Source organism: Rattus rattus, chromosome 11 (genome assembly GCF_011064425.1).
Source record: "Rattus rattus isolate New Zealand chromosome 11, Rrattus_CSIRO_v1, whole genome shotgun sequence".
In the NCBI taxonomy this organism is placed as follows: Eukaryota; Metazoa; Chordata; class Mammalia; order Rodentia; family Muridae; genus Rattus; species Rattus rattus.
Genome location: NC_046164.1, coordinates 2,684,923 through 2,711,059, shown reverse-complemented (window position 1 = coordinate 2,711,059; position 26,137 = coordinate 2,684,923). Strand labels below are relative to the sequence as shown.

Below are 26,137 nucleotides of genomic sequence, written 5' to 3'. Positions count from 1 at the left end.
CTGCAATTTCCCACAGCATAAGACAAATGCTGACTCTCCTTTACCTGGGTAAACCCAGTGACTCAAGGAAAGGAATTTTATCAGCATGATGTGTGGCGTTCAAGGAATGTTGAGGATCTTTCTCCTGGGAAGAAAAATAATAATCAAATGAAACGATGTAGCGCTTTTTGGGAAAAATGGAAACTTAGAGTGAATGAGAAAAATCTCCATGCAAACCAAGGCACCTTCCAGAACTGAGAAGAGGAGGAAAATCAGGTTTCGACAGTGTGGATGAACATTGCACCACTGTGTCAAGCTAAGCATGTGTCGATGAAGATTGTAACATTGTATCAAGCTAAGCATGCAAGCTGCCAGGTGGAGCCCAAATCAGTTCCTCCTTCTCCTTTAAAAGCGAGAGCATAATCCCTGCCATGGTGCTAGAACAGCTCCCGTAAAGCACATGCATGTCCTTGAGCTTGCCTCCACACTCAACACTGGGTCTTGTCCTGCTGTCGCTATTCCAAAGGAAAGGAGACTTTAAAGGTCTTTGTATTACAACTCCAGTTTAATCAATTTTGTTCTCCCTTGGCCTATAAAGACTACCACATTATTAGAAAAGGTTCAGTCAAAAACTGTCACGTATCAGCTTCTATGTCAACTGTCAATTAACTTGTAAAGAGAGTTTGAGAGGCCAAACAGCTGGTACATAGGTTTTTTTTCACAAGTCTTAAGTTCTGGACTGACAACCTTTAGAGCCTTCTTTTGCTTCTCATTATCTAGAAATAAAAAGTGAAATGAATATGATAGGGGAACTGGTAATGTAAACGAAATCCTTAACTAATTTCTGTTGATAAAGATGGCCACAATTATAATTATGTAATTATAAAATTATATGTAAACAATTCTAAAATAAACATAGAAATAAAAGATTTACAAGTTGGACAACAAAGGCAAGGCTGCTTGCCCTTTAAATCCAGTGGGTAGGTATCCTGCCTCAAAATGTCGTCCAGGGATTCATATTTGCTGGTGCTCATGGTCCTGTGTGATTCTTTCCCACACTGCCACAGAGCTGTCTTCACAGCTAATATACTATGGCAATAATGGACTGTTACCTCTTAGATTCCATTATAAAACACCAGAGCTTCTGTTTGGATTCCTAGCTCTCTCTGGGGAGAACCATGCCACAGTGCCATGACAGTTCTATGGAAAGAAATCTCTATAGGCCAAGGAACTGAAACTTCCTGCCCAATACCATTGGTTGGAAACAGATCCTCAGGCCCAACCAAGTCTCCAGAACTTTAGTCCCAACTGATATGTAATCTTATGAGACTCTGGACCAGAGGCACCAACTCAACAGTTCCTAAAATTAATCTCAAAGTATGAGAAAAAGATACATGTTTGTGCTATATTTTAGGGTAATTTGTTACTGAGAAATTGATATCTATCTATATAGCTATAGCTATCTATCATCCCCATATTTAATCATCGGTTTCAATTCAAGTTTTCTTGGTAACTTTAACCTCTTACTGACAATGGGTGATATTATATACCAGAAATAAAAAATGTCTCTGTTGTTTCTCATAGTACATTCTGGTCTTTCTCAAGTAATAGGCTGGTGGCTACAGTGTAATAGCTTGTGACTGTTATCTTTTCCCCTGTGATTGACAGTCCACTTTGTAGTAACATTAGTGGCCATGTGAAGCTTTCCCAGCAGCATAAAGCAATTGTCTCCAAAGCACTTCAGGCCTGGAGTACTCATGTGAAGAAACTGTATCCCTTTAGATCCAGTTGCACTGCTGAATGTAGCTATGAACCTATTACTCAGGAAAGACCAGAACAGTTATAACTGTGATTATGAAATAACAGAAGAGAAGTGAAGAAGTTGGGACGGAAAACATATATCACTTAAATCTAGTTTTGATAGTATTTTTGACTTCCAACTTAATTGAAACTATTCCAAATTCTAAATATTAACAATCAAGCCATTGATCATAGAGAGACCCCGGGTATTATTTCTCTCTTTTAATAAACTTGATGATTGACTGAAACCTAAGGAGGGCAAACAATAACAGACAGTGATGTAATACTATATAAGCTGCAGGTCTCAAAATAAGTGGGAAAAACAATTAAAAAAAACATGGTTATAGGTTTAGCTCTTGAAAACAAAATAATCAAAGCAAAGAACCTTGGCGATGACTTGGCAAAACGATTATTGAACAAAAGGGTAAGAGGTTATGAATAAAAGGAAGAGAGGTAGAGCTTAAGAAAGAGAAAAGATAGCTTTTTTTGTTTTGTTTTGTTTTAAGGAAGTAAATTACTTAAATCTTCACCCAGAAAAGAAAAGAGACAAAGTAAGGGAAAGTTAAGTCAAGGGCAGCCCTAGAGGATCCTGGGAAGAGCGTGGATCAGTCAGTCAGGCAAGCATGCAAGGCGGTTAGTTCTACTCACTGTCCAAGGGTTTGTTATCACTTAGGAAAGGTTGCTGTTCCATGATGTCCATTGGAATTTTAATACTGGGGACCTTTTCTGAGTATGGGCAGTCAGACTGTGAAAAAAACGGACAACAGTTTTTAGAATGTGTTCTCTTTCCTGCTTCCCGGTGTTTACGCAAACTGACCTATCTTGTACACCTACTAAAGGTTAAAGCATTAGGCATTATTTTGGGCTGCTGGACTCCTCAAGTCCTCTACACATTTACTTCCTCCTCTTCTGAGTTACTGGGACTGAGTTCCTCGAGGCTCAAGCCACAGTAAGAGGATCCCTGCAGCCTGACTGGGAAGCAGTCTGCTGTTGGATTCTGAATCGACAAGCCACACACAACCGTGAGGCGCTCCACAGCTAGATTCCCCGTTGGCAAACTGTGGTGGTTGTATGTGTGAAGGGAGAACACTCCCTGTGGAAACAGATCAAATCCAGGAAAATTTCCAAACTATATATGGTCTTAAAAATCATGCTTTGTTTTACAGTGTTCTCTGATTCTGTCTCCAGGAAAATCATGACCCACATTCCTGTCCAAAACAATCTTTAGACCTTTCTAACATCCACTAGCAAGGATCTCTCTACAAACTTAAAGTCTCCTTTCCTTACTTTAGGACTCTCAGAAACTATTTTCTGATTAAGGATTCATTCCAATTTGTTGTGTCAACAATATTTTTAAACGTAAGGGGGAAAAAAACAAGAAAATAAAACCAAAAGACTGATCAGATAAGTAGAGAATCATAACAGGAAAATGATAAAATTAGGCAGTTGTAGAACTTCTTAAAACAGACCACTGAAGCCCAAAATATCATAGGTTTCCATAAGATTACTACTTTACATTTTAAAGTCTCAATGACTATGCCAGTGTCGTTTGCAATAGGCAAATTATAGAACTAACCTATAGCAGAATATGGACAAAAAATGTGTCACAAATATGCACGAGCGCACACACACACACACACACACACACACACACACCCCACAGATACACACACACACACCCCACAGATACACACACACACACCACAGAAACACACACACACACACACCACAGATACACACACACACACACACACCACAGATACACACATACACACACACATACACACACACACCACAGATACATACCACACAGAGATATATATATACACACACACACAAACACTACATACACACACACCACAGATACACACACCATACACACACACACACAGACACACACACATACACACACAGACATACACACATACACACACACACACACACACACACACACACACACACACACTTTTTTGCCCATTGTTGTTTTAAAAGGTAGATGCAAATGGAGATAATCATAGTAAGTGAATTAAGACAAAATGATGTTTTTTTTCATGTCACTTTTAGATTTTTTTTATAGATACATAAAACCATGAAATAAACCTGTGGAGATAGTAGAGACTAATGGAGGAAGACCAGTGAGAACAGGGCTATGGGGAGGAAGATGTTCAACATGTAATATACACCACACAAGAACACTAAAACCTAATTAATTTACAAGTCGCCATATTAACTCTGTCTATATCTGGAGTGAATAGGTCCTATATATGTCTAAACTGAATATTTCAAGAAAATAATCTCTAATTGAAAGAAGGGGGCAGGGTGGAAGGGAGGAGGAAGAGGCTTGGGATATGTCTCAATAGTAGAATGTTTCTTTATCATTGTGAGACCCTGAACTCAATCCTCATGATTAATATGCAGTAGTAATGAGTTATAACATCATTTGGGAACACAGATGATATAGTTAGCTGACAAAAAATTAAATTAAATAGGATGCCACATCTACCTTCCTTCATGGCCATGTCACAGAAGAAGTCTCCTTTCAAACATTCCCCCAAATAATAGCACTTATAGATACCTGGGCAGCCACCTCTTAATTACAGACTTAATTACCAGACAGGCTCAGAAGTGACTGTGAACAGATCAAATGTAACAAGACATAAGTTTCACCAAGTCTGCCCATAAACATAAAAAGTGTGGTCCTGGAGTCCTAATATGGCCACATGTGACCGCAGACCCCATGTCACCTGAATATCAAGAGACATATTCCAATGCATAGTCTTCAAACAATGTGCTCAGCATGCAGAACCTTCTGCCCTGATATAGTCTATAGGACCAAGCGTGTTCACTGTGCGTGAACAAGTGCACATCACGTATCTGCCGTCTTGACCCAGATGTGGTAGAGAAGGCATCCCCCGAGTCATTTCCAGAAACAAACACAAAGCCTACAGAAAGCTGTAAATATTACCAAGACAGGAGCGCTGTGTGAGTATAAGCCATCAGAAATGAGGCAAAGAGCTCTGGCATTAGTTTAAGGAGCTTATTAGAGCCGACCTCTGTCAGGGGAGAGGAGTGAGCTTAAAACAGTGCCCAAAGGTTGTATATTATTTTAAATAACAGAGAATATCTTACAGTATTAGTCTCCAAGTTAGCAATGTGTAATGATCTTAAGTCTGGTGTTCGTGAGCATGAACCGAGGAGTCTATTTTGAAAACTCAAGATTTGAATACTGCTTTAATCATTTTAATATCTCAGGCAACCTTTGGGGTTTGGCTCGAATGGTCCAAAAGTTCACTTCAGGCGCTGATTTCCAGACAACATCCGAGTATCTTCTTCTTTTTAACACAGCACGTTAATCTCTGCTGCAGTGTAAACACACGCTCTACTCTTCTCTCATCATTGGAAACAGAAAATCTATCCACCTGCTCTCTCAGAAGATGGACGAGGACAGCGGCAGAAGGTGCCCCAGACCCCCCTTCTCCGTAGCTAAATGTGTCCGATATATTTAGCCTTTTCTTATTGGATCAATTTATCTGAAATCCAATTCTGTCTGTTGCTTCCCTTTGCTGTACTCTATCCATGTTCTAGAAGAGGAATACAAGCAGACAGCCTGATCAGCTGCAAACACACAGATTGGCTCGCAGGAGAGCTCTGGCTACTCCACTCCCAGCTGTAATAGTCACATCAAAGTACCACAGCGTACACGCTAAGCATACAGTTTCATTGGTTAGTAATACCTTGAGCTAATGTTTTCAGTTTTTAAAAAATAAAAAATGTCAACATTTATCATTCTAAATTTTATCTGTAAAATGTGAACAAAAAGAAAATATGTACTCTAAGGAGCCGCTGTGACGGCTGAAGATAAGGCACGATTAGCCAAAGTTAGTGAGGGAAGGAGCTGAAGGGGTTGGCAACCCCATAGGAAGAACAACCAGAGCCCCACTAGAGCTCCCAGGGACTAAACCACCAACCAATCAATACACATGGAGGGACCCATGGCTCCAGCCACATATGTAGCAGAGGATGGCCTTGTCTAGCATCAATAGGAGGAGAAGCCCTTGGTCTTGTAAAGGCTCGTTTCCCCAATATAGGTTAACGCTACGGCGTTGAAGTTGGAGTGGGTGGATAGGAATGGGAGCATCCTCATAGAAGCAGTGGGAGAGAGGAGATGGTATGTGGGGGGCGGGGGGAGGAGATAACATTTGAAATGTAAATACATAAAATACCCAAGAAAAATAAAATTTAAAAAAATTGACCTGGTTCAAATAAAACAAATTAATTTTAGGAGCCCAGTGACAACACAAGTAAACCACATGACGTCATAAGGATGCTGCTGATGTCATCTCATCAATAGCAGCAGAAATCAATATAGGTCCAGTGCCTGGCAGAACTACAGTCTTCTCAGGGAAAGTTATCTGATAGTCTCAGTAAAAAAAATCACCAGTGCCAGGCCCCACTACGCCCAAATCGTTTAAAAACTGAGTTATTCTGTCAAAGAGCCTATAATCTGCACAGTAACACATTTTGGAACACTACTGAACAAATGTCCCTCATCTATGAGATCGGATTCTTTGCCTGTGGTGTCCTGTGTCTTTGTTTTCAGCCATTCTGTCATTATGGATATGTTATTGGTTATGGAAAGCCTTTAGAAAATGTTTAACAAAACATGAGATTAAAAAAAACAAAGGGTAATGAACATCGGTGTGATGAGTGATCGGTCTAATGAGCGTGTGGAACCCTCGGACCAGGAATGAAAGGGACATTTCCCACGTTTGTCTCTTTAACTGGCTTTACGTGGGAAACGTGGGGAGTTCCTTACATCGTCGTTGTCGCTATCCAGACTTCCTTTTTTCTTTTTCTTCTTCTTCTCGTCCTCCTTCTTTTTCTTGTCCTTCTCTGGAATGACATCATCAAGGAAGCTGAGGTCGTGCTGGGAGAAGAGGTAGTCCATACCTTTTCTGACAGCTACCAGGGCCAGGATCTGGAAAGGCAATCAGAGAACAGGTATGTCAGAGGACGTCACAGGGGTGCTGCTGCTGCTGCTGCTGCTGCTGCTGCTGCTGCTGCTGCTGATGATGATGATGATAGTGATGATGATGATGATGGCGATGATGATGATGATGCCGTCAACCTCAGCAGAAATCCACACAGGTTCAGAGCCAGACGGAAGTGCTCACTGAGTGGACCCTCCAACAGCCTTCCCAGTTTGGTGAAAGTGAGTTTGATGAGAGTTTCACTCAAAACCCACCTTGTTTTGTTCATAGAGTTGCATGACCATACTTAATCAGAGTATGAATGAAAGGCAATTATTTTCTAAAACCATTTCCTCTCACGTTGCGTTTTTAATAAAATAATCAAAAGCTTAAAGGTAAAAATTAGCTTGCATGTGATTCCTGATTACTGAACATTTAGAAATTGTACGGGTTTCTAAAAATTGGTCATTATTTTAAATTAAATGATCCTTGCTGAACACTTAGGCAATATCAGTTCACTTCATTATAACGAACTCAAGAAATATAATACTTCCATCTTACCACTGAGCAAACTGAAGCTTATAAACACTGTGCTTTCCAAGGTCGTGGTACCAGTAAAGAAGGAACACAAAACAAACAGTCTATCTGTTTGGAAATTTTTCCCTATTTTATTGTTATTTATATGTATGTCCGTGTATGTATAAATGTGTGCAAGTACCGGTGGAGACCAGAAGAGGGTGTCAGAATTATAGGCAGTGGTAAGTGCAGAAAGCACTCTTAACCAATGAGACATCAGTTCAGACACTTCGGACCTCAAGTGACTTATTACCTCTGATTCTTTGGTTCTATGAACTGTGCTGTTAATTTCTTTAGTCAGCATACAAATACCACGTTCCATTATATGACTTTTTGTGTAAGGTATGACTGCCTCACTTGCCTTTCCACTATAGAGGCTCGTTAATGCCAGATGTTCAACAACAAAAGTCACACACAGTCAAGCTCCCAGAGTGGTGGAGTTGGCCTCCCACCTGACAGTCGGCTCCATCCGTACTACACTCCATACCTGAGGCACCGGTCTCCTGAAGAAATCAGTAATATCTGCCCTACTAACATTCCAAAACCACTTCTGAGCTGAAGGATAGCCCTGGGAAAATACACTTTATAAAAGTAAAGTGGTTTCTTATATTTAGTATAGGTAATATGTAGTTTATCAGATATATTTCAAATTTATTTTGGGAGGCTTCGTTTTCCTGCTATTAACAAATTAATATATAGGCAGAAAGCCCTGCTCAGTAAATAAATGGGAGTCACTTCTCACATTCAATTTGTAAATACAGCTTAAAGGGGAAAAGGTACGTAAGGGACCATCAATTAAAAATAATCTTGCTTGAAACTGTCAGTAATTTTAAAACCATTTTCCTATGTCTTGAGTGGGGAGAAATACAATTGTAAGCAGCAAATATAAAACAGAATAAGATAATAATCCCTGTTACGAGTCAGTTGACTTTATTATATGTGCTGCGGAAGCGAGCACGAGTCAGTTGATTTTAAAAACAAAAATATGCTAAGTGTATGGTGTAAAAATGGTTGTTGGTTCTTTTGTTTTGTTTTGTTTTCTTTTCTTTTTCAGAATTGTAGGGATGGAGACAGCATTGAGGTCTATCTCGTGAGTTGTTATATAACAGTTTCCTCCAAGATTGAAACACTCCATGCTACAAAGAAGATCCTTAAACAGGGAGGTAAACAACTTGAAACAGCTCCAGGAAGTTCCTAAAACTGATCAGACTCACTAGGCCACTCCCAGCCAGAATAAGCAATAGGAGCTGAGAGTCCCTCACAGATAAAAGAGCTAAACTGCCAAGAGACTCTCAGACAAGCCAAATTTCAGGGACTCCAAGCCCAGACCACCTGCCTGGAAGAGTCTCAGACCAGCTGAGCACCTGGAAAAGACACTCTCCAGCCTGCTGAGCTGTCCACAGGCTGTGCAGTGTGCTCCAGCTCCCATGCTGGGTGGGCCTTGGTAATGCAACTAGTTGTCGTTGAGTAATTTCTGTTTCTATAAGTAACACCTCACCCATATTCCTGAAAGCAACCCCAATAAAACTCATTGGTTCTCTAAATTGGACTTTGGTTTTATCTGTTCTTTTGTCTGTTGTAGGTTTTCTATCTGGGGTGAGAAGACCTGTGTGTTGAATCTCCCCAGGAAAAGTTTTATCACAAAACAGGTATATGTGGGCAGTTCCTTGCAAGACGGGGAATTACAGTAAGGTATAAAATCCAGTAATGAATCAAGAAACAGAGCTTGCATTTTCTCTTTCCATTTTGATTTGGGGGGAGGGGGAGGAAGAGTTATTTGCTTCACCTTGCTTAGTATACAGGAAGACCAGAGTCCAACCATATCCTGAAAATTACGCGAAGCACACACAGCTCAGAACCTCGACCTCTAGTGAACGCCATCTTTACTCACATGTTTACAAAAGCTTCAACTCTTTGGGCCGAAGTGTACTTTATTCTTCCTTAGAATGCCTCTATTATCCAATACCTTGAAAAACCACGTGCTCTGGTGCCTTCTGCCTGCCAGACATTGTGTTATACCCTTGGCATTCATTATCGATGCCCAGCACAATAACAACGCTACCCTCCTACTGATGAGTTCACGGTGGCTCAAGGATGTTTGCTGACCAGCAGGAACCTGTGCCAGCATTTGAACTCAAGTGAACGTGGTTCTAAGCAGCTGTTAGCATGGGAATCTTGTTACGACTGGTCAACATGTCGAGTTGAAAGCTAGGGGAGACTAGCCACACACGTCATAAGGACCAGATGATAGGCATAAAGTCGTGGATAGTTTCAATTAGGAAAACCTACCATGACTGGAAAAATAATCGCAGCCACTGTGGACTTGAGGATCCAGAGCAGAGCCAGGCACAACACCTGCAGGGAGGTGAACAGGTGGACTCGGCGCAGGGGGACGTGGCGCAGGTAGATGAAGTCAGGTTGATGCTTCAGGGGCATGAGAAGCAGCTTAAGACGGTCCATGAACTGGGAGGAATGGGGAAGAAAAAAACCAATGTATTATTATCTGGAGCCAGTCGAGCCATCTCCTCTCTGCTTAACCAGACACAAGTGATTTATATTGTATATGTCAACCAAGCAATGTCCTCTTCAAAGGACAAAGCCCGGATTAGAGAGTAGGGGATTTACGTTAGCACAGTCAGATCACACTACCCGTCTTCTAGTTTTTGCTGATTTTTTTTTTCAGAGATGTTGAGCAGGTACATAAGATAAAGTGGACATCAAAGGTTAAAGACACAAGGCAATCTTAAATTCTAGCTGTTCGTCCTCTGCCTTCTATTTCTACTCTCTGCTTGTCAACACGGAGGATTTTGTACCTATTTTGGTACACTATGCTGAGGGGAAATTCCTAACTCTTGCTTCTGCTCCTGCCTCAGTTATCCTGAGAGAAAAAACCACATTATGGGCACATCAGACATGGTCTACGGAGATAAAGGAACCGTCCAACTTAAAAACGGGATCACAGAGATTACACCAGTCCCACTTTCTTTAGGTTATAATTTGACTAACACATCCATACCCACCAGTGTATTAACATTTCTTCCCAGAGAAAAGCTCTGTGAACATTACGGTGAGTTTCAAGCCACCGACCACAAGACAGGAGAGGCCGAGAATGGTTAACAGAGCCATGTATGGACCAGGAATTGGAAGGGTAATGGCGGATGTTTGTGCCAGGCGCACCTCAGAGATACAGTACTGAGCTGACACCCTGAGGGGGAGTAAGATGTGCTCAGTAATTCATCCCAGAGCCCTCAGAGGGAGACACCGCACGGGCAGATGTTGAGCTGACTAATCCTAAGAACTCAGGAAAAGTAAGTGACTTCATCATAACTTTCTCCGGATCCTCTGCCTATTTGAAGCTTTCCTTTCTCCCTTCAGAACGTTTTCTTCTCTGTAAAGATTAGGTTTCATTTTTTTTTCCTTGCTAAACAATCGCATCAAAAGGGTCTAAAAGACAAAGAACGAAGAGAAAAATGAAGAAAATTGAAAAGGTGTTTGGGACGATAACACGTGAGGAGCGACACGGCTCACTAGCTGGCCGTACGATGCTCTCCGCCAAGCACTATGGGATGACTGGTTCTTTTCTGCTCTTCATAGACAGGTGTTCAGTTCCAGCCACTGATGAAGCCCCTGGAACACCCAAGACAAACCTCTGGATCCTTGAGGGCAAACTAAAACTATTAACTGTTGGTCCTAGGTGTAGAATACTCGTATTTTTCCCACTTAGGAGGAGGAAGAAGTATTTATAATAGCAGGTAAAAATAAAATATTTTACCAAGTTGGACTTCCTGAATACTTGTCTGGCAAAAACCACCACCGACAACAAACAAAACAAAACAAAAAATAAACAAAAATCAAAACAAAAAGCCCCTCAGCCACCTAGTGCAGCCCATGAAGAGCTGCTTTGCGTTTCCTAACAAGTATTCCAGCGAGGAAGAACCCTTCTATTGGACCAAAACCAGGAATAGTAAAGTAGCTTAGCTGGGCTTTTGGGGGGGTCTGGCATTTGCCCAGATCCATCTGACTTTAAAACCAAGTTAATATAAATGTAATAAACGAAAGTTAGGGCTGTTTTGAAGGAGTTCAAATGGATTCTTAGCATGTTCACGGAACACGCAGTCTTTTCCCATTAAAACATTACTGAGAGCTAGCTTAATAAGGCTGCAATTAACAGGCTGCCAGAAACTTCCAGTTTCCTGGTGCCAATTAAATTAAACCTCCATTGAGAGACAAAGTCCCTCACACAGTTTTGCTTAGTAGATTTCTTAAAAAAAGTAGAGCAGGGGGGGGGGGGGCTTGGGGGCAGGGCTGGGAGGCAGGGGCGGGGACAGGGGCAGGAGGACGGTCATTTTAACTGAAGTTGTGAACACCTGAAAGTTTTTGATGGACTCAGTTAACTACTACGTGTTTGTTTTAATTGCTGATTGCTGCAAAACTTTTGATCACTGAGTTCAGATGTGTGCAATGCGGGACGGCGGGCTGTGGGTAAGGGGGTCAGGCAAGTGCACAAACACCACCACCCTGAGGACACAGTGGGGATCTAGCTTAAGAGAAAATAAGGTGAGGTAAGAGAGAGACGGGAAAAGAATAAGAGAACAAAGGAAGAGCAAGAGCGGGAAGGGGAAAGAGGAGGTGGAAGAGGTGAGGAGGAGGGAGAGAGGGGAGGGGAGGGAGAAGGGAGAGGGGAGAAGGTGGTGGTGGTGGAAACAGTAACTCATTTCCTCCCCGAATAACACCGCATCCCTTTTCAGTAATGGGCACTCAGGATATCATTTGTTGACACCAGCTAGCTTTGTCGGATTACCTCAGAAATGCAAAGCAGGTAAAAGGTAGAGGAAGTAGAAAATAAATGTGTTTGAAAGCGTCCCTAGTTAATGATTAGTGCCTCCGTCCAAGATCTATCACTGGTCTAGTTCTGCTTTGAGAAGTGCATGGGGCTTGCTCGGACAGCTGTGGAAGCTTACCTGCACACCGTTCAGTGAGGCCACCCCCATGTACAGGAACACGCCATACAGAACAGGCATGGGGATAAACTGGGAAGGAAAACAATGGAAACCGGTTACAAACAACAGTGGAAATAATTAGGAAGAGGGATAATTTAAACGAAGGCTAAATCTGGAACTGAAGCACAGAGTTAACAGTGCAACCTCAAATGACTGCATTTAATCGTCTGTTGACAAGATTCTAAGTGCTTAAGTAGAAATAATTAAGGACGAAGGGGACATTCAAATACATTTCAATTTTTTGTTTCTTCTTTTTAAAGAATGGGCACACATGACCTCAATAATACATTTTTTTTTTTTTGGTGGGAAGACTGTTTTGGCTTTCCTTTGCTCTTAAGAGCAGTAGACTAGGCAACCCAGACGTCTGCGTGGGATAGGAGGTGCATGCAGAAGCAGCAAACAGCTCTGGAACCCAGATCCTTTTGTAACAGGCTGTTGGTTTTGCCCTTACTAATTTTTGCCAAATGACCTATCAGTTCGGTGTGTAAATGCCTCTTTTGGGAAAGGAAACATCAAACGACCATCCCTTGTCTTCTTGGGACTCTAAGAATACAAACTAATGACAGCATGGTTTGGAAGCAGCCAGAAGCATCTGGAAACAATTCGTTCCACATATGGATTAATGCAAGCCTTTTAGAACTCAATTAATATTTTATGCATTATTTAGTAAACACCCTTTACGCCAACACGAAGTGCTTTTAACGATGGAAGTTCTAATCCAACATGTATGTTTTGTTTTCCCCTAGACCTGCGAAATGCAACCAATCACATTTGAGAATCAATATTCTGATTCTGAGAAGTCTTCTGTCTGGATGACAAAAGGTATCAACCTTGGGTTTGAAAAGAAGTCCAAGCAACTGAAGGAGAAAGCTAGATTACTAAAACAGAAAAATAATTAAGACCAGCCAGCAAATCCACATGCAGGAGACCATTTTGTTTTTTTCATGGTCTGATGCTTTTAATGGTTCTTAGTACATCCACATGATACAACCCCTTCAAAATGGTCACATATTGTAATGCTCCAAGTCAGTCTTTTTTTTTTTTTTCCCTAAAGTCCTTGAACACAGGATTCAGTTCCATTTTTTTCCATCTTTATTAAATTTCTTATTTACATTTCAAATGTTATTCCCTTTCCCGGTTTCCAGGACAACATCCCCCTAACCCTTCCCCCTCCCCTTCTATGTGGGTGTTCCCCTCCCCATTCTCCCCCCATTACCACCCTCCTCTCAACAATCACGTTCACCCGGGGTCCAGCCTTGGCAGGGCCAAGGGCTTCCCCTTCCACTGGTGCCCCTACCAGGCTATTCATTGCTACCTTATGAATTGGAGCCCAGGGTCAGTCCACGTATAGTCTTTGGATAGTGGCTTAGTCCCTGGAAGCTCTGGTTGGTTGGCATTGTTGCTCATATGGGGTCTCAACCACCTTCAGCTCTTTCTGTCCTTTCTCTGATTCCTTCAACAGGGGTCCCGATCTCAGTTCAGTGGTTTGCTGATGGCATTCGCCTATGTATTTGCCATATTCTGGCTGTGTCTCACAGGAGAGATCTACATCTGGTTCCTGTCAGCCTGCACTTCTTTGTTTCATCCATCTTATCTAGATTGGTGGCTGTATATGTATGGGCCACAAGTGGGGCAGGCTCTGAATGGGTGTTCCTTCAGTCTCTGTTATAAACTTTGCCTCCCTATTCCTTCTCAAGGTTATTCTTGTTCCCCTTTTAAAGAAGGAGTGAAGCATTCGCATTTTGGTCATCCTTCTTGATTTTCATGTGTTCTGTGCATCTAGGGTAATTCGAACATTTGGGCTAATATCTACTTATCAATGAGTGCATACCATGTGTGTTTTTCTGTGATTGGGTTACTTCACTCAGGATGATATTTTCCAGTTCCATCCATTTGCCTACGAATTTCATAAAGTCATTGTTTTTGATAGCTGAGTAGTATTCCATTGTGTAGATGTACCACATTTTCTGTATCCATTCCTCTGTAGAAGGGCATCTGGGTTCTTTCCAGCTTCTGGCTATTGTGAATAAGACTGCTCTAAACATAATGGAGCACATGTCTTTGTTATATGTTGGGGCATCTTTTGAGTATATGCCCAAGAGAGGTATAGCTGGGTGCAGGAGACCATTTTAACCAGAAGTCAAAGGATTCCTTAAAGAGTAGAATTTTAAAACTACGGCATGCAGTAAATGAAGCACCATTTCAAGAACCATCTTACTGAAACTGCCTGATGCTGCCGTGCCTCAGACCTTCTGGCCGCATTGGAGAACTAGTGAATTCTAAAATAGACTGCACTGTCTCCAGTTGGCACTGGTTACTCACAGGAATGCTCAAGTTTCAGTAGAGAAGGTACACGTTTCTATGGACTGTCAAGGGTTTTCTCTAAAAGGGATGAACAGTTTTGCTGCAATGAATTTTAATCATGAGCTCAGAAAAGACTAAAAAACTAAAAGGAACTGAAAGCTTGAGGTGGGTAGGAGGGCCAGGTTGGCAGGAAGCCAGCATCCTGTAGTACCCAGCAGTGACCACAGAGTGGTAGACACATCCCACACTAGCCACCTGTGCTCCATCCCAAGCCCCCATTTCTTTAGCATGTGTGTGCTCGTTATTTACAACTACTCTTCATGTACAGATTCCAAAAATAGATATGTAAGACCAGTGAAGGATCAAATTTGCATCTCCGATTCACTTCTAAGGCATCTATTTCCCCTCAGTGTGTCATGATTTCTTTCCCATTTACTGTTCCATTCGAGCATGAGAAGACGATGCAGGAAAGAACAGTCGATTCATGGGAAGCTACTTGGGTTTCCTCAGTGCACTCTTCTTGATCTGGGTAAACCATATCTCTGGATTGGAAGTGTCAGAAAGAGTCTATCCTTCCCTGAGCTTAACTAATGATTTTTTTTCTGATGTGTTTCTACTACTATAGCAAGAGAACACTGTGCCTGGAACCTTAGATCCATTCTCTGAAGTAAATTAACAAATTTTACCTGATCTACAGCAGAGAATGGCATGGATGGATGTAAGGAAGAAAATAACTAGGTAGGTACATGTGTGTGTATATACAGATATATTCACACATACACACATGCAGATAGATAGATAGATAGATAGATAGATAGATAGATATAGATATCAGTTATGAGAAAAGAGTACATGTAAGAAAAGCTAGGAAGATGATCTTCGATCAGCTTCAACAAAACACAAATGCTACTTATCAATATAAATCCTAGAATAAAATCTCCTAATAAAACCTACCAGAATTGTTGGGATAGAGGCTATATTTTATAGAATTCAGTTCACAGATCATATCAGGTCAATGTGTAAAAATTAATCACACCAGAACCATTCATCAAAACAAAGTTCTCTAAGGAAGAAAAAGAATGCTTTTAAAACTGAGAGCCACCCAGGATATGGTAGCTCATGCTTATTCTCTTAGCATTTAGGAGGCTGAGGCAGGAGGACTGCCATGAATATATGAGTTCAAGGCAGCCTAGGCTAGTGTGTGACAATATAAATAAATAATTCTGTGAAAGAGTCTCTATAACTGAGACCCCATTTTAAAGTAATATAGCAGTAGCAGGAAACCATTTCTACAAAGCAAGGTGGTAGATATTAAAAATACCCATTTCATGGGCACATCCAGATAGCCTAAGGGTAAATTGTGTAAACAATTATATCATCAATAATACCCAGGAAGCCAAAGAAGGATAATTACAAAGAAGTGTTACATTTAATAAACACTAAAAATGAAAAGGTTAAAGGATCGACCCTATAATCATATTGAAAATGAAAGTGAAGTGAAATCACAATAAGACTTAATATCTAAATATGTCACCAAGTTTTCGAATTCTGATCATATATCTTTATAGTTTTCCGCTTTATCTTCTGGTGACTTGTCAATAGTATTAGAAAACTCCCAGAAGGGAGGATGTGAAAAGGATATTTGATAAAAAGGGAAAGCTATACTTGTCCAACACTGGATACGAATTCAGTAAGGACTGAGATCTCTCGATGGCTTTATGGTCAAAGCAAGTGTGCGTGCGTATGCTTATATGGGTGCATGTGGAGGGGGGGATGTGTGGGTGTGGGTATGTATGCATATGTGTGCATGTGCCTAAAGCTAAGAGCATGGTCCCGATTAAGACATGGATAACAAGCTGAACAGACCTGGGTTTGGCTTCTAGCTGTCAGCTGTAGATCAGTGAGACAACTTGTTTGTTTCTCTCTCTCTCTTTTTTTTTTTTTCCCGGAGCTGGGGACCGAACCCAGGGCCTTGAGCTTGCTAGGCAAGTGCTCTACCACTGAGCTAAATCCCCAACCCCAACTTGTTTGTTTCTTATACTCTGAGCATTCATACCTAGAAAGCTCCTATGATAAAGACTAGATAACATCTCACCAATTAATTGATAATATAGCAACTAACAAATGATAAATGTAGAACTTATGCCATCCTTACCATGAAACTGCCTGCCACCCCCAACCACTGGCCTTTCTGTTCCCTCAGTGATAGGGGTGTGGGGGAGGGGGTGGTTTGGAGAAGAGCTGGCTGAAAGGGCTGACTTGAAGCCCTGTTTTATTTAATTTTTAATACACTGCACTTTCAGCTAATCTGGTTTTGGGAATATGTTACTAACACAATGTCCTAACTCTCTTAAGCATTAAAAGTCTTTGCTGATAAAGAAGCCAGTGGTTCTCAGATGACTGGGATGAGGTCCGAAGAGGACTTTATGAAAGTTGCATAACTTTTCCCACATAAGAAGGATTCCAAATGAGATCAAAGAATCTGGGAAAGACAATATTATGGGAAAAGAAAATAGAGATTCTTTGAAGGCTAAGTACCGCGTTTTATTTTGATGGGCACACATTATACAAGGTTATAGGATTCGTTTTATACTAGACCTTACAGAATTCAAATCTTGCCTCTCCAGTCTATGGTTATTGAAGTCTAGTGACTTTTTTCATATTTTTCCTATCTCTAGAGTAGAGATAATTATTCATATAGTTCTCATAGGTACTGATGGCTATATTTTTAAAATCTGGAGTGACTCTGGAATCCGAGGCCAAGCTTGACAGACTACAGTTTTATCCTCATACTCATCATCTGCACCATGTTTTACCTGCTTCCCTGGGTCAGGTCTGTGTGGGAGATCAACAAGTATCTGCCAGGTACAAATTAAAGGCTCTCTTCTACCCTTTGGTGCACTAACCGAGTCTTAAAGATAACTTCTGGCCACGCCTCACGTTAAAGATAAACTAATCCAAGCAGGGGCAGCAGAAACAGCAGTGAACTTTCCTTGATCTTTACTTCTTGAGTCTTGCCAGGAAAACAGAGAGTCAGCTCAGGGAACGGCCTTTCATCTCTGTGATTGCCACTTACAGGAGAATGCTAGCAGTAACCGGCGGCAGCCTTTCCACTGTGGAAACTCGGGGAATGCCACATCACCAGCCTGGGAAGCCAGTTACTCTTACTTCCCAGCGGTTTCGTGCTAAGCAGCTAAGTGATTTGGTGCAATGAGGCATCGTTGACTATAGCTGGTCGGGGTCAAGGGGTATCCTCATGAACTTAAAGCTGGCACGCTATAATTCCTTGCACTCCTCCACATGAAAGGCAGATTTCGGCACAAAGATCAAAACAGAGGCCATAAACTTCACGTTCAAAGGATCCTTGCACAAGTAAGCAACCACCTATGATGCTTCACGCATGCAAGAAAATTGCTCAGCTCATCGGAGACCATTAAACTTGTAAGGAGAAAGAGTTGGGCAGGGAAGGCGTTGAACCATTTCATTAAAAAAAAAAAAAAAGAAGTCACACATATCGCTTGTTCCCATCCATTTGATCTAACTTGCAAAGGCAGGGTCTTGAGGAAAACCATTCCCTGAACTTGTCATCTGTTGCTTTAGAAAACAAAAAAGACACAGTCACATGGAGGTCAACCCATGACACCACTTTCTGTGTGAATTTGTGGGCTAATTATTAATCGCACCCTTTCCTTAGCTGTGGCTTACATTCCTGTTAAACTGTACCCTTAACATCTGCTTCTTCCCGTATTGACTTTGTAAATGCTTACGAGGCATCTCTGCTACATGCACGCAACTTGCCGAACATCGGCAGTGGGGCGGGCACAGGATCTGAAATGGAGGCCTTATTGGGAGACGTGATTCCTGAAGTAGGGAAGGACTAACATACTCAAGGGAGGAACAGAGGCTCCTGAACAAAGGCTGCTTCTCTGTAAGGTTTTCCACAGTCTGCTGTGAGCTAGACTAGCAAAACAATTTCATCCCCTGAATTTAGAAAGAACCCCACCTTAAAAAAATGTGTGCTGAGTTACATTTTTCACTAATGGAGGCGGTGACTCTTCAGGCTAATCAAAGTTGCCAGATAGAAACAGCCAGAGTGATGCAGGCTGGCGGCCCAGTAAAGCAAGCCAAGGCACGGGCAGGAACGGGACAGCCGAAGGGGAGTTTCAAGCTCTGCTCATGAGCTCTGATCTTGTTCTGTACACATTACAGTGCTCCACATACACGTGGGGTAAAAGGGTTCACTTCAAAAACCCCAGGGCATTTCTCTTCAACACCTCCACAGTTCTATTTGGGGGCAGGGTGGGGAATAGCTAGGAAGACCTGTTACCAGGTACGAGTTTGTCAATCTTTCTAAAGGTGGCCATTTACACAGTATTCATTTTCTCTGTCCCTTCTGAACCATGCATGACCACTGGAAGGCTCCCCATGATTAAAATCAGTTTTTCTGTAATACAAACAGAGGAGTTTGTATACAACTCCCTTTCCAAAGCAGGGTTTTAAACTGTTTTAGTGAGAACCATCTAGAAGACAAAATGGAAGGTTGGCTGATGGGGTGTAAATCTAAAGACTGAAAGGATGTCTGCCTGCCCATCTCTCCTTAGATACATCTCTCTAGAAGGTTCCGTAAAAGCAAGGCTGTACTGTGGCGGTGTAACAACACATGAGCCCACCTGCAGGGGACTGGTGCGTCCTACAGTTCAGGTCCACAGTGACCTCTCTAAATTCAGTCTCATTGCCTTAGAGACAAAGCTGTCTCTAAACATCTCCACCAGCATCATATCCTGGGCCCTGCCAGGGAAACAGAAACTCCTACCACCTTGGGTAGAATGTGCAATGAGTGCTTCAAACTCACTAAGCCTTGCACATAAAGCCACCTCCTTGAATTGATGGAACTGACCAAGGGTTTTTCTCTGTCCCTATAGGACACAGGCCAGAAACAACTTCTCAGACACCATTTTAAACCTGAGTTTGACTGTGGGCTGCCTGAGATGCACCAGCGTTCATGACTCTGTTCAGAAGTTAACCAGATAATGGAAACCATGGAAACCCAGAGTGAGCAGTTGGATAATCAAATGCCCTAACTACTTCTAGCTATTTCATACTGACTGTAGGAGATGAGTCTAGCTACTTAAAAGGCAAAGTGAGTCTCCATATTCAGATGTTATAGCTGCCTCCTCTATATCTCATTGATTGACCATTCATAGAGACTTGCTAATCTGAAAGGAACAGAGAGCTTTCGCTACTCACTACTCCATCCAGCAACTGTTTTAGACTCGTGTGCTATCCCTCCATTACTTGTATAACAAAAAGATTCATTGACATTTGTTTGTTTGTTTATTATTTTGTTTTTCATGACAGGATATCTCTGTGCAGCCCTGGCTGTCCTGGAACTTACTCTGTAGACCAGGCTAGCCTCAAATTCACAGAGATCCACCTGCCTCTGTCTGCCTCCCAAGTGCTGGGATTAAAGGAATTTGCTACCACTGCTCAGCACAATTATATTGTTTAAAAATGAAGTTTTTCAGTTGGAAAAAATGTAAGGTATTATTAATAGGGGTTGGATCTGTGTGAAATTTTGTGCTTCACACAGTAGTACAGAAGATAAGGTGCAAATAACTAATAATTGGTTAGGGATGTTTTTGTAATAGAAAAAAAAAGAGAGAGAGAAGCTAGCTTATATCACAAAACCAGGAAGCTTAATGAGCAAAAGCAATGACTTCCTCTGTGGTTCTTTTTCTTAAAGGAGCCATTGCATGTATGTTGCTCTGTCTACATAGATGTCCATGCCGTCAATCAACCTATATGCTGATGTGAAACCTCGTAATTGTTCTACCATGTAACGGCTTTTCAAAAGTTCATCTCTAAAGTCTTCCAATGACAAATCAGTCATTTTATTCTTATTTCCCTTTCGGGATGAATAGGCCTTTTGATTCAAGGAAAAACAGAAACATGGTTATTGTTAAAGATAGGGCAAAGAAATTCACCATGACCTGCTGGGTGTCTGGCAAGGGGAGGGACTTAAGGACAAGCAAGTTGATGGGATGGATAAAAGACAAAGGAAGCACAAAGCCGCATGGAGAGGAAGAGTAATTAGATAGACATGCATGGCACCGCCCTTCTACAGGTCAGGAGAGACTTCAACATTGGGGATGTCAGAGGGTTCAAACCACTAACTGCAGAAATAATAGTGAGGGAGGAAGTAAGGAATTTGTTGGGAAATCGAGGCACGTATTTTTAAATTCTCTTTCCTCATTGGCCCCTGCTTCCATGTGCTATGGAATCTGGCAAGCATTTCACACCCATGTGTCCAGTTATCAATGTTCCAAAGACGAGAAAGCTGTGACTATTTTATAGCTTTACCTTCAAGATGGGAGCCATAAAGACTGACAGGCCAGTCAGAATAAACACAAGGGTTCCAGTGACTCGTTGTTCCCTGAAACGAAATCCAAAGACCATCAGTCTAATTTCTACACAGACCTACAGAGAAAGACCAAATCAGTGTTGAACTACAGCATCAAAGGTCTTGATATAACTCATATATACAAAAAATGTATATATTCAATATAAGTAAACTTTTAAAAATGTTGAAAACTATTACAATATATGATTGGAACTCATGAAGAAAAAACAAGTGACTCTTCTAAAGTTTTTGCTCCTTTCAGAACCAAGAAACAAAGATCGCTTGCTCTTGGTCCATGAATTACTGGCTTCTTTGAAGTTCTTGTTTTTCCAAACAACTTATCCTGTTGTGTAATTATACCTTCTTTCATAGGAGACAGATATTACATTGTCCCACATCCTAATTAATAAACAGCTCAGAGAAGTTTCATGAGTGCAATGAATCTCACCAGTCTAATTTTCAAATTTGAAACAACAGAAGTACTTTTTTAACAAATATGATCCCCATCCAACACCCTGCACCCCTAAGAAAGAATCACCCACTGTTGAGGCCTGGGAAATGATGGCTCTGTTGTGTGAGCTGTTCACTCTAGCCCTTGTGGGCAAAGCTTGCTATGACAAAAGACAAAGGCAAGAAATGAAACAAAACACTCAGTAAGAGGTCAAAGGTCCTCTACCACTGACCTTCAGAACCACTCCAATATTTGAAGGTTCTCAAGTTCTTATGGGAACAGAAATGGGTTGGAAAACAAAAATTCCTGCCCGTTAAATAACAGAAATCATGGAAGACTTGAGGCTTTTACAAATGACTGTGGGAGAGCACTCAACTCTAGATTGAAGAAAATTAACCGCTAGCTTAGGTTTTTCCTGTTGCATTGTTTAATATTGCTCCGATCAAGAAAGTTGACAGACTTTAAGAAATGAACTAAAAGTTATTAGTTATCTTCCTTATTAAAATGTCCTTCCTGGAGGAGATAATTTAAGAATAAATTAACCGTCACCATTTATCTCATCCCCAGATTGGGCCCACCTCCTTAGGATTGACACAAAGATGTATACCCGTGAGGTTTTTTTCTTATCATTTTCCGGAGACAACCCACCTCACTCCCAGAAACTTTGGTTGTTCTCCAGGCGCAGAAGTCTCTGTCTCCATCTTCAGACTGTCGATGTGAGCGATGGAGATGACAGTAGCAGCCACATACCAGGGAAGAGCCATGAAGGAGCACACCACCATGAGGATGGCGACCCAAAACAGGTCCAGGTGATAGCCAGCTCCCTTCTGCAGAGAGAAGTCCCAGAAAGCACTTGTACTTGTCATCTTGCTATAGTTAGGCATGGGGATCATGATTGACAAACGAAACTTCTTCTGCTTGGTAAAAGTACCTCTCATAGTATCTCTTATAAGGAAGCACTTTGAGACTGGACATTCCTTTCCTTGGAATACGCTCCTGGTGTTCACCTTCTCCTCCGGCACCTATGCAGATCCTACCCTATTACAATTCTGAATAATTAATTCAGACCTATGTTTACTACTCTTAGTACCTATTCATTATAAGTCAACCTTTCTGCCTTGAATTTTGTAACCCCAAAAGTGAAGGTAGGGACCTTGCTTGGAGAATCACAACAAAGGACCTTGTAACAACGTACAGTGGTGTAGCTGTTACGTCAGAAGTGCTCAGTAAGGAGGCAATAGTCGGAGTGGTAGTGGTTGTTAAGGCAGAATGACCAACACTTACAAAGCACCCGCCGTCTTCTCTTGTGACAGTATTTAACAGAATGCTACTCATCATGACTGTTCTAGGCGTATGTAAGGATCCCCCAAACAACCCTGAGATATATGTAAATGGACGTCCCTCACTTCTCAAGGCCTGTGAGAACAGTTGTTTAACCACCCATTGTTCACCATCATTAAGGCAAAGAGTACTCCCTTAATCAAAACAGATGGATTTCAAACACCACCCTATGCTCACAATAACATCTACTGACTGGATGGGCAGACGGTGCAACGAAAGTTCTAGCTTCTTTACTCACTAAGTAAATACTGTTCATCATGTCCCCGGTGCTTTCCTGTGGTTATATTTCTCTGCTCTGTTTATGAAGAAATCAAAGGCCCGGACCCCTGTGGAGCTGGGGAAACTAGAGCTGTCCATTCTCACAGCATGAGGGATCAGTACCAAGAGTCAGACTAGGGCTGGTCCAAGAGAATCGGGAGACTGGCTTTGGAAAGTCATGATGTGATTTACACCAGCAACCCGGGGAATGTTATCATTCGAATCCTGTTACAGTTTGTCAGAACACCGCTCTCCTCTCACAGAATTGCCAAGATTTTATCCATGGCTTGCACACAGATCCATATTCTCAAAGACTGCATAGCAGGCATGGGGGCCGACACAGAAGCAAAGGCATGTTCTCATAAAGCTAGGTTTGACTGGGAAGAGACGGCTGCTCGCAAGACAAATATTATCATACATGTATGTAATTAGTTCACTTTAGGAATGCATAATTATAGGAATTAGAAGTGAAATACAGTGGGACGAGGTAAATGTGGGGTAAGCTGATACAAACTTATTCTATATCGACCAAAGAAGTAAACATCATGATAGGTGTGGGATCTCAATCATATGTTTCTCTCAACAAATCAGTAACTTACATCTTAGTACCAGCCAGGATTTTAGCTGCCTCTGACCCTTTTGTGAACAAACAAAAAGCCTCCTGTTCTCCCTCCTACTGCGAGAGACAGTAAGGAACAAACATATATTTTGAAAGTATATAGCATCTTATTTGGTAGTAAGCCCCAAGAGGAAACAGAACAATTTAGGTTTGCTTTGGGAGTAAGATGGAGTACCACTGGGGGACTTTCAGGAGCACAGTGATCTGATGGCTGTGTTCTAAGTACTGTGGCTACTATGGTATGATTAGAGTCAAGGACAGCAGGAGCAGTTAGGAGGCAGATAGGGTAGTAGGTTTAAGAGATTATGGTTATGAAGGCAGAGGTGGTTAGATTTTAATTGTAAACTGAGAACTGCCCTCTCCTACCAGTGTATACATCTATGATGCTGCTGTAGGGCCATTCAGGATCTGGCCATTGGGAGAAGGGACAGTGGTCATAGCCTCCTCTTTTCTGTTTCTCCCTCCTTGAGTTCTGTCTAGTGCCACACTCAGCCACATGAGATCCTTCAATGTATTTCCCTCACTAATGTCTTTGTGTCTCTTCTCATACTAGCACACGACCCACTCTTCTCCTTGGCTCACTCTTACTTATTGAAGACAGAAATTGGCTTTCCTTTTTCCTGGTGGATTACAAACATTGAGCCCAGAGATGGTAAAAGTCTGATTAATTCATTTTGCCAAATGTCAACATGCAAGACTCGCTAACGTGCAAAGGTTACTATGTCCAGGCCATTGTGCTATATACTAAGCTTTAACAATAAAATATTGGAAGGAGTGTAAGAAGCTTTGCCCCAAGATACTGCTATAAACTCTATGGAAGCCAACAGTTACCTTAGGGAAGCCATTCCTACAAATCAGCTATGATATGCATGAAAGCAAGCTCTCCTAGAGGCATGCCTCAGCCAGACGTATCTAAATGACTGAATGGAAATAAAATGAAGTGTGAATAGTGGCATCCTTATCTAAAACCTGTGAGAGGACAGAAAACAGAAATATTCATAATAGCATAAGACTTATCCTCTCTTTTCCCTCCTCATTGCTTCTGACTTTTCTAGACTCTTGGATTCTACGGCAATCTCGTTCCATTCAGTTCATCCCCACTTAACTGTTGCCAGCGGGAGGGCAGCAAATGCAACTCTTCAAACTCACAGTCTATTCTTCAACTTAAAATATCTTCGACTCCATCCTCTCCCCTACTTTTCCTTTACAAGGACCAGCATTCTTCAGTCCTTCATGCTGCTGCCAACACAGGAGCCCCTGTGTTACTCTTGCTCTTGACAACTGACTCTCTTCACAGATTAATCTTTAAACATCTTAATTAATATGTGACACTTCCCTGATCCAAACCTTTCAGTGGCATCTGGTTTTTACTTATAATACACTAATAGTGAAAACTAAACAGTATAAAGTCACCTCTAAGGATATACATGAACGTTTATTCCTATAACTGTTGGCCACTCCTCACCTTGGCCAACTTATAATAGTAGCTGGAGATAGTCCTGGGTATCATAACTTGGGAGAAATGGTGCAACTGGCAGCCCTGGACAGAGACCAGACATGCCAACAAGTGGCTGCAAGTACATAGGACAGCCACCACCAACAGGACAGGATTGTTCAAACCAGTATAAATGGTAAAGCTAACAAACTTTGTGTTGTATGACCTGAGCTTACTACTTCCTGTGACCTCAACTTGACTCACTTGTCCCCATGGCCTTCTCTCTGCTTCTTGATACAGCCGGTTCCTTCTCACTCTGGGGCCTTTGTGTGGCAAATTTTTATTGAATAAACCTTTATTGAAGATTTATTCTGTACTAGGTCCTGTATTTGATTAAACTAAGACAAGCGCCCATTCTTACATTGGATGCAGTTGACTAGCTGAAGTTGAGGAGGTAAACAGGTGACCTAAAATACATGCAGGATACCAGGCACTAAGTAAGATGGGTCAGCTCAAACAAAGTAAGATGGGGAAGAGAAAGATACTGAAACAGTTTTCCCTTCAGCACCCAACACAGATGTTCAGTATCTAAGAAGCAATCTGAAACTGTCCTTGACTTCAGGACCCAAAAGATCTCCTATCTTCTGAAACTGCCAAGTGTTTTAAGCACAAAAACGGAAGCTGTCTCTTTGAAACAGCACATCCCTTCCTAACACAGAACAAAAGTAGTCTAGGAGTAAGTCCACAAAAATCAAAACATGCAAGAGAAGCCTCATGTTTATGTCCAGTACAAAGATGACAAGAAAGGAAGAGTTGGGAACAATACACAGACATCGCATAAACATTCATCACACATGCTCTGAGCCTCCAGGATTGAGTCGCTAAGGATGCGCCTCCAAAAGGTCTCCATTGGATGAGAGGGCTCAGATCCATGTGAAAGTTAAACTGGGCTCTAAACAGAAATTCACATGAGTTTAGAAAAGATACTAAACTCACTGAGGATG

At 41.6% G+C, this 26,137-nt stretch overlaps 1 protein-coding gene across 1 annotated transcript in view; it reads right to left on the bottom strand.

Moving 5' to 3' along the window:
- The window catches only part of Slc4a4 (solute carrier family 4 member 4), a 331,652-nt gene that overhangs the window by 4,858 nt on the left and 300,657 nt on the right, over positions 1 to 26,137 (bottom strand). The window contains exons 20-26 of the mRNA XM_032916131.1: positions 22,129 to 22,307; positions 20,990 to 21,062; positions 12,287 to 12,355; positions 9,615 to 9,788; positions 6,596 to 6,757; positions 2,428 to 2,524; positions 45 to 124 (exon numbers count right to left, since the gene is read on the bottom strand). Coding sequence (XP_032772022.1) covers positions 81 to 124; positions 2,428 to 2,524; positions 6,596 to 6,757; positions 9,615 to 9,788; positions 12,287 to 12,355; positions 20,990 to 21,062; positions 22,129 to 22,307 — 798 coding nt within the window. The 3' untranslated portion in view covers positions 45 to 80. The remainder of the gene's footprint in view (positions 1 to 44; positions 125 to 2,427; positions 2,525 to 6,595; positions 6,758 to 9,614; positions 9,789 to 12,286; positions 12,356 to 20,989; positions 21,063 to 22,128; positions 22,308 to 26,137) is intronic.